This window comes from Cynoglossus semilaevis, chromosome 7 (genome assembly GCF_000523025.1).
Source record: "Cynoglossus semilaevis isolate Cse_v1.0 chromosome 7, Cse_v1.0, whole genome shotgun sequence".
Lineage (NCBI taxonomy): Eukaryota > Metazoa > Chordata > Actinopteri > Pleuronectiformes > Cynoglossidae > Cynoglossus > Cynoglossus semilaevis.
This window is the reverse complement of record NC_024313.1, coordinates 7,544,290-7,553,500: the sequence shown is the minus strand read 5'-3', so window position 1 is coordinate 7,553,500 and position 9,211 is coordinate 7,544,290. Positions and strand designations below refer to the sequence as shown.

Here is a 9,211-nt window from a genome sequence, read left to right as displayed (position 1 = left end):
TCACAATAAAGTATTATGTCCACACAGTAACAAAATGTTATCCTCAATTTTCACCTTGTAGCAGTTGAAGATATATCCCGCACAGAACTCCTCAGATAATAATCTGTGGGTTAAAACATTAAATACTGAACACAGAGCTCTTCTGCTTCACTGCTCTTTTCTCGTCACTTTTGTACATTTCTCAGATCATTTGCAATATTTGCCAAAATGTAAGTGCATTCCACAAAACAAACGGCAGAAATACAATCGCATTGAAACTAATAATACTGAATACAGTTTCAGTGGCACAAACTCTGCATTTCTTTGTCATATGTCAAATACTTTTGACATTGTTAGGTGTTAAGTCATTACCTTAATGTGTATTCTCATGTGCCGACATTATTGGTTAGGTAAAAACAATGAAAATGTTTTTAGTCAGTCACCAATATGTTATGTGAAGGTTAAAATGTTTTTTTAAGAGCTTCAATTCCCACATGAGGAATGTACAAAAGTAACACCAACTGTAATAATATGAAAGAGATATTTGCACACCGTTTTGTTACCTGTACTTGTTCTAAAAAGTTTTCACCATGACTGAACCTCAGCTGTCTTCCTGTTACTGCGACAGCTGCCGTTGCTGCAGCTAGTCAATGGGACCCTGGAAGATAAGCCGTGACCAGCTGGGGGAGCCGAGGGCAGTGGAGCAGAAGGGGCAGACAGGTCTGAAGGCGTGGGTCCCATGGGGCAACGGGGTCTCGGCCCAGTACCTCACTGTCTTTTCTGAGCAGACGTGGCCACATGGAATAAATGTGTGCGTAGGAGCGCCGGCGTCCACATAAACTGCAGGTTCACCGCCGAGCCAGAGGGGCACGTAGGGGCCGACGGTCCTGCACAGGGGACATTCACGGCGGGTGGTGGAGCCCTCGCCGTCTCCATGGTCCACCTGCCCCTCAGCTCTCTGGCCCCAATCGTGGCGTCCGTGGACGTGGCCACATGTGAGGTAGACCCAAGGCTGACGTTCTTCAAGGCTGAAATGATTCATCAGGACCAAAATTAAGGTGGAGAAACAAAAATGAAGTGATAAAGTACACCATGGATGCCAGTGGATTCCTAGTCCACCAGAGGGCCACGTAATTCCCAATCTGGATATTTACTTCAGGAGAAGACCACAAAACTGCATTTCTCAATAAACAGGAGAATAAAATACAAATGTGTGCAATTTTCCCACTGTGACAAATAAGAAAACACAGGGCTAGGGTTCACCAAATGTTGGGTTTTATGTATCTGGAAAAAAAGCTATAATGTGTGTTCACCAAATTTGTGCAAGCAAAGACAATTGAATCTGCAAGGACTAGCCATGTCAATACTACGTACAGTATGTGTCTGCCATGGCCTGTCAGCATCACTATGTCACACAGCTGTTGCATCAGCATGTGGGTGCCTGCGCCATAATAGGCACTAGCCCTTAGCAAGCATGGTCAATGTAGATGCAGCAAAGCTAAGAGAAATGCAGAAAAGGCTTACAAGTGTGTCTTTGAAAAAGGGGAGAAAAAGCAGAAAGCAACTTAAACCCCATCAAAGATTTAATGAACCCCAGTATTGACCACAATACAGTCCTGTGTGACTTCGCTGTGTTGCACTGATGCGAGCAACACAGTCAGCAGCAGTGTTTCAGCCATTTCCAGCAGGAAGGGGAAAAGTAGATGGTAATGAAGTTATATGAGATAAAAATAAAGTTGTAGTAGATGGCATTTTTTGTTGTGGAAACAAAGAGATAATAAAACTCGGAAAAAAACAGCTCGGGCCACAGAGCAAAAACTGAGAAAAAGCCGTTAAATTTTCACCTTCAGACAAGTTGTTGAAAATGACAGTAGTTCTTACAGAAGTAGACACAAAAAGACAGAAAAGTGTTTGAGTTTATAGAATTTACACTGTAAACAATCAGTATTTAAATAACGGTTTGATAATTTGAACCAAAAATATCTGGAAAAAAGACGACTTGAATTGATACCCAACCCTTCGTGGAGCCCAGTGACTCTCACCTGTGGCTGCGGGGCAGGCTGGGAAAGGCCAGTGTGCTGAGGCCGACAGGACACTGAGGGCGGGATGCATTAAGCTCCTGGCGAAGTGCCTCCAGGTGGCGCAGGGTTGGAGCACGCATTAGCCCTTCGCCTGTACGCCACAGCAAGGTGGCGCCACACAGATCAACAAGGGACCCATCTCTTAGTGCACTGCTTTCTCCCTCGGCCTGTTGCAACAGTCATAAAAGAACAACTCAGAACCATCGTTGTCAGGGCGACCCAAACACGGCAACAGTGACGACCCAACGCACCAGTTTGCCTCTGCTGGGTCCAGAGCGCGTCTCTCGTAAGGCGTACACGTCCCCACAGACAGATATCTCCCTCCACAGCCCCTGCTTTGGATCTTCAGGGAAACCCCCAGGATGCATCACTAGTACGCCGTTGGTGGTCAGGCCATCCATGTGTCCATCAGGGTTTTTCCATTTGGTTGCTTTTTCCTACAGACATTAACACAAAAGTCATCCACTAAAAAAAGGAAACAAGAATCAGACAACGTTTTAATCTATATTACACAATGAAAGCATTGCACCTTTTTTCACTGCTTTAAAACAGATGCCATAAATATCCACCTGTCTATGACACCTCTGTTGGAATTTAATTATCAGTATACTCACTCCCAGGAAGATATTCTTGGAGGAGTCGAAGCCTGCAGCATAAATGCGTGCAGTGTAAGGTGGGTTGCGTTCACACACAACTCTGCAGGCAAAGCGTGAGATCGTGCTCGGAGCGATAGACGGGTCCTCCCCTTCTTTTCCTCCTCCAGATGTATCTGTCACCACGAAGTCAATTGGACTTTCTGTGGAGCGTCCAATCTGCACAGAGAAAAGGTTACTTTCCTGTGATGTGATTTCAGAAAACTGTGCATCAGGTCATTGATTTTAATACTGATTCATCTGTCTGTAAATGCTACTGATACTTTAGAATAGGGATTTTTAAAGTGTGGTTCGTGCACCCCTGGTGGTGCGTGAGCTGCTACCAGGGGGTGCATTTCAATCATTACAAAATGTGTCTGACCCCCATACCTGAAACATGTCAGTACTGTTGTCATGGCAGTACTCCACCACCACCGTCTGGTTGCGGGAGAGAGTGAAGGAAATGCTGTGCTGCCCCCTACTGTGTACAGCCTGAAACAGGAAGAAGAGAAAAAAGATTAGGAGTTCCTCTTCTGCAGACTTCACTTAAAACACATTGCTACTATAGCAAGGAGAACAAAAGAAAGAACAATATATGAACCACAGACCATAAACACAAATATGCAACTTCTCATATATGAAGAGGATAACTTTTAGAAACAGCTGAGTTCTAATTAGATTTGAATGTCTGGAAAAGTGTGTAGATTGGTGCATTTATTTTGAGCTGAAGATGTTATAAAAAAAACTGTATAATGGTAGGGACCATGCATGCGTATGTGCACACACACACACACATACCTAATAAACAGACCACACGCTAGGCTACTATCCTGCTTGCAGGCTTAATCATCCTTCCTCTGGGTCATTTAGAACAACAGGGAGTCAGAGAACGGAAACTAATGTTACGCACTGATAAAACGTAAACCACACATGAACCAACCTTGCTGTCCTGTGGGGTGTTAAGGATATGCACTGCACTGGGTTTGACTCCATTGGCCTTGGCCCGTCGGTACAGAGCAAAGCGACTCTTTCTGCGTCCCCGGTCTCCGCAAGGAAGAGAGCCATTGTACCTGCGCATGGACAAAAACATGACGGAAGTGAGGACACAATAAAAGGGCCATCAAACCCAGCTCCTTTTGCTCAGAAGTAACATGAACAAATAGAATATTTCATTAATTGTCCAGCTAAAACTCTTACACTGCATACAAACTGCCCCTCGAGATACAACGTAGATCACTGTGAAGAAGAAAAGCTGTGGCAGGAAACTTGTGATTCCAAACTACATACGCTTGATGAAAAGGTCAGCTTTGACTTGACAGACTGAGTCAGCCTGTATCTGGGGTTCGTGTCAGGAGAGGAACATATCCTTTAAAAAAATATTTTTGAGTTTTAAGCAAGTTTCCTTGGCTTAAAAAAAGACTTTTGTCTTATCTGCAGAACAGGGTTTTAATTTAAAATATTCTGAAAAAAAAATCAGCACAAAAATGCCAATACTCAGCACATTAGTTACATCAGAGACATTAAGACACTTCGGGGTGCATGTTCAGTATTTCATTAAGCTCTGACAATGTGATTGGTCTTTGTCTGACTTTTTTCCATTAATTAAAAAAATAGAAATCAATTTACAATTTTTCATTATTTTATATTGAACAATTTGTGAAAAATGTGAACGTTTCAAATTATTTCAAACAACAATATTCATAAAAATAACAGCAAATCCGTAGATATTAATTCGTTTTTTTTTTTTTTAATTACTGTTGAGACTGTATTTCATGACAGATAAATATAAAATAAAATAACGTTGATATATAAACCAGTGGGTGTACCGGGCAGCCTGTCAGTTCTACATTAAAAAAAGACACTTTCTACATTTGTGATTAAATATGTAGACAAATTTAGAATGAGGACTCAGTGCAACCTGTTCTCTCTGCAACCCCAACAGTTACTTCCATCTAAATCTTGTCTTGCGCGAAAAAGAACTGGGTCAGTGATAGATAATGTGTAAGTACAGAACTGAGGGGTCTCTTTAACGGGACGAAGATGTGAAATGTGACTGAAAACGAAGTGGACAGAAGACAAAAATCAGATTTTAAAAAAGAAAGAGATGGCAAGGACCTTGACTGAGACAGAGGACTAGTCCAAAACTACCATAGACTCTAAGCACAGATTACTCCACCCAAATAAATTCAAGTCAGATAAGGACAAGGGGAGAAGACATTAAAAGAAGATGGCTGTAGTTACAGCACAGAGCAGAAGGCAGAAGAAAAACTATGTCAGCGGAGGCGTGTCTCCATTGGGTATGATTTGCCGGCTAGTCTCGGCCAGCATCACGCATGTGTGCACATCATAAAGCTCTATATGAAATATTCACTCCTTCTGCCCCTCGACACTGGGTTTATTTTCGTTGAGGGGAAGTCACCGAGAAGGACTGCTGCTGCGAAAGTCAGCACTCAGCAAAACGGCAACTTGCTGGCAGGGAGAGGACTGGGTGTAAAACGGGGGAATGCGACAGAATGTTAAGAGGCTGAGATAAGCAGGTGTGGAAGGGATAAACAGAGAAGGAGAGAGGATGTTCGGACGGTCATACTGGAGCAGGTCATGCTGTTGTGTAGAGGGAAATGGGGTGACACTGGACTGTAGATGTACATGGTGTCCAGGGTAACTGAGGTAATGAGTGATGGCAAAGAGCCACTGCAAAGATCACATGGCCTGAAGTGAAGCAACCATCAAACACAAGGGGCATGTAGAAATCAAGTCTGGTGAAAACAAAGTAAAACAACACTTGCACGAAACACGACAGAAATATAGCATATTGTAGAGGAAACTGCAGAAAGAACAGTCTGTCCTGAAGCTACACCCACTGCCACGGTGACTGTCAGCCAAGGCACTAGTACACAATAAATAAATCACAATAAATAAATCCTCAGCCATGGTTATCATTACCTTTATGTAATTAGAAATGCAACATTAATATTGAGAGGGTACAGAAAACTGTGAGATATATGGTGCAATGTTGAATCACCAAGGTTATTCAAATGACTCAGTAGTAACCAGTAGTAACCACAAGTATAAGCAAGTTGTGCAAAACGTGAGCATCAATATCATTGAGAATATAATTAGATATGTCATTTTAAAATGCATAAAATGTGAGACTAATAGGTCTAAGAATACTATTATTTGTTTATTTACTGAACAACATCTCCACGATGTGTGTATTTTTCCCTAACAATAGCTGCCTCTTCTAAAAGCCTCTTCTTTTTTAAATTTCAGCATGACACACAGAATTAAGCCCAAGTAAGCATCTAGACTTTTTACATGTTAAAATATATTGAAGATAGATATTGCCATGATCACAGCCAACTTTAACACATAAACTATAAATACAGGGTACAGTTGAACCTTAGTAGTTACTGCTTTAAAGTGAGTCAACACATTTTAATTCAACAGACTTAAATATGACATTGTAAGCATTATTTATCTGCAACAACACTGCACCCTTGTGAGTACATTTGGAATGGTCTTATCATTTCCCTGGTGTCCTCTGATGTTCTAAAGGACTGCTCTGTTCTCAAAGGCAAATGTCCAGGAGGGTAACTAATCAGTATTCTGATACCGATGAACTACAGTCTCCTAACTCCATTTTAGGCCAGAGGGGAAGCAGGAGGCCATTAGGTCAGTTATCTTTGGCATACACAGGAAGTGCTGCATGATCACATCACACACACATCACACCAGGCTTTGGACCTGAGCTGCAGGGCTGGACATGCAGTGAAGGCTGGTGGCTGTCACCGGCTAATCCGGACAACTGTGTGCTTGTGTGTGCTGCTGCTGATGATGATGATGTGGAGGGGCTTTTTCCTTTTCCCTTCTCCCTGCTCCGCCTCCTCTGATCCCTCCTCCTCATCCTGGTCATCTGGGTGCAACGTTTTATTATTTAATAAGAACAGAGTGTAAGATGCGTCCTGCCTCCATCAAACCGATGTGGCTTTTGTGCATGTTTTAACAGCCTTTGGTGTCTGTCTGTCTGTCTGTCCTGCCTGACTTTTACCCTTCGCAGAGACAGCATAGTATGACATCATTCGGATTTTCTGCTAACCAGCCCCCTACAAACACACACATACACACACACACAACCATTGATGAAATAGCAGCTACATCTGTATAGCAGCCTCATGTACTACGACTGTAGCATTGCACAGTTTTCCATTAACCATCAACCACACAACACTTATAAACTTACACAATCAAACAGTCAGATATGAAAATCTATAAAATATAAAGTTTTTAACATTACCATATAATCCATTTGTGGTATTAAACGACGCGAGCGTGTAATATTTCAGCTAACCACCGTTGCTTTAGTCCACAAAACCTCATAAGGTATAGTAGTATAGTATATATTATATTTGAGGATTGAAAGAAAGAAAAAAAACATAACAACGTTATACATTGATTGTACATTGATTGTGCTGATAACGCCGCCACATATTCAATGTTTCTCCATACTGTACGGTTTAAAACTAAATAAGACTTACCCCAAAATGACCAGCTCTCCATATTTTACCGGGTCTTTAACGGGTACTTCATCATCTCCGTCTTTTTTCGGTGAATTCATCAGACTGGACTGGCCCAGAAATAATGAGAAATACAAAAAGAAAGAAACGTGCAATCGTAGTAGTGCGATGAAACAGTGCTAACACAATCAAAAATGATAACAAGTGTGCCGGATTCTTGATCTTTTAAAGTTTGTGCACACTTAGACAAAGTTTTCCTTCACTTTTCCGCACACGTTTTGCTATTGTAAACCCGTTGAAGTGCATCTTTTCGTGGCTTTTTCTGCCAATGTGTAGCTTAGTTTGTATCACGACAAATCTGTTCAGTGGCTCTGAGTACAACAACGGCGAACGGCAGGGAGTGGAGCGTACCATGTCATGCAGGGGTGGAGGCTCCACACACATCGTCAAATATTTTACAGAAAATCAAATTACTTGCAGAATATATGTCTGTTTATTTTAAGATAAATTATTAAAACTTAATTTCAGACCAAAAAGAGAAAAAACACTCAGGGTCAACATAATAAATCCTTTTGAGCGTTAATCCCCCCACAAAGGAACAAATGGACGCAGCCTTATTGAGACGCTGACTCCAGCCGACAGTATAAAAGCAGGGATTTCACTCCAAAACGAACACTTAGTTCATTTGTAGAAATGTAGAGGTATAATTAGGATAATTTAACAAAAGACTGGCGGTTAGAAGCGATATGCTGAAGAATGAATCTCGGGAAGCCCTCTGGACGCAAGCTCGTGGGCTCGTGTGAAGGCTGACGTAAAGGGATGCTTCGAGGAGGCGTGGCGAAGCGGAGATGTGGGTCACCATTGCGCCCCAGACGAGACACCTTCCCTGCTTTTTGTCTCGGTTTCACGTGGGAGCTTGGAGACTTGATAGACGGCGACTGGATCTCTCTCTCCCGCTCTCTCTGTCTATCTCTCGCTCACTCTCTACAATCTCTCACTCTTTCTGTCTTTTTTTCTCTCTTTCACGTCACAAACACACCCACACATACTGAATATCAGTAAGTCTTACTACTCATGGCGTAGTGACCACATGGGGGCACTGCACTTCAACCGCAGTGTAGGCCACAACTTTACTGTTTCTTTAGAAAGTCCCTAAGTATTTATTTATGGGCCACTTGAACAGTCAGGTCATGTGTTCATCTTATTCTTTCTTTTGCCATGCAACTAATTTGGACATAGACTAGAAATGCTTTCCTATGTAAATAGACTGTAATAATAAACTATATCATCAAGTTCCCCTTCAACATCAATAAAGTTGAAATTTAAATTTCTGGTTTTGATGTAATCTTGTTCAGCGACCCAAAAGACTGGTACTCAGTAGACAAGTTATAGTTATAAACATACTTATCACATCTAACATAATATATAGAAACATAATGATGCTGCAATGCACTCATCTTTAGGAACAGGGCATTCAGACTGCACCTCTACATCCCTGGAGGACAGCGATTGATTATACACTCAGTGTTAACCATTACCAACACAAAACCGCCTTCTTGTGCATTGGTCAGTCAACATACTGCAGTTCAGTTCACAAACAGTTTCTTACCTGTAGTCACATTTTTATTCTCAAGAATGGTGTTCCTTATCTTAGCCCTCATCCTTTCTTTTCATTGTTCTTTGGGTGAGAATGAAAACAGAACCGTTGCTGCAGGCTTTTGGACAGGACCCAGATCTGTGGTGTCAGTAACCGAATCAGTTCAGGTGGCCTGGGCAGCCGTGCATGCAATGATATAGCCTCCTTATTGTTCTCGTGGGTAATGAAACATGTAGTGGCTTGTATGTGGGTGGTAGGACAGTGGCGCCATGAAGCATTGTACTGTGCGTGGTGATGTTTTGAGCTGTGTTACAATTGAGTCTGTGTTACTAGAGCAACATCCCAGAGGTACAGCATGTGTGACAACTGCAAAGGGGAAATAGCAGTGACTTTACTCACCTATTTGTA

The 9,211-nt window shown here is 42.1% G+C and overlaps 1 protein-coding gene across 2 annotated transcripts; it reads right to left on the bottom strand.

Moving 5' to 3' along the window:
* Positions 1-6: 6 nt before the first annotated feature.
* On the bottom strand, positions 7-8,423 carry LOC103381001 (E3 ubiquitin-protein ligase pellino homolog 2). Of its 2 annotated transcripts, XR_001760221.2 has the most exons (8): positions 7,228-8,423; positions 3,633-3,762; positions 3,083-3,184; positions 2,675-2,872; positions 2,312-2,497; positions 2,022-2,227; positions 543-1,007; positions 21-103 (listed from the first exon to the last, which is right to left on the bottom strand). XR_001760221.2 is itself a non-coding variant. In XM_025057017.1 (7 exons), the coding sequence occupies exons 1-7, from the start codon at positions 7,305-7,307 to the stop codon at positions 623-625; spliced, it is 1,287 nt and encodes a 428-aa protein (XP_024912785.1). In that variant the 5' UTR covers positions 7,308-8,423; the 3' UTR covers positions 7-622. The 2 variants fall into 2 exon arrangements, 1 of the variants encoding a protein (XP_024912785.1); XM_025057017.1 differs by having other exon boundaries at positions 7-1,007.
* Positions 8,424-9,211: the final 788 nt, after the last annotated feature.

Excerpts from the sequence above, each read along its gene's own strand:
- LOC103381001 (XM_025057017.1), bottom strand. The coding sequence starts at position 7,307 with ATGAATTCACCGAAAAAAGACGGAGATGATGAAGTACCCGTTAAAGAC. Across the intron at positions 3,763-7,227 it reads GGAGAGCTGGTCATTTTGGG|GTACAATGGCTCTCTTCCTT; the intron begins GTAAGTCTTATT and ends GTCCATGCGCAG. Across the intron at positions 2,498-2,674 it reads CCAAGAATATCTTCCTGGGA|GAAAAAGCAACCAAATGGAA; the intron begins GTGAGTATACTG and ends TAATGTCTGTAG.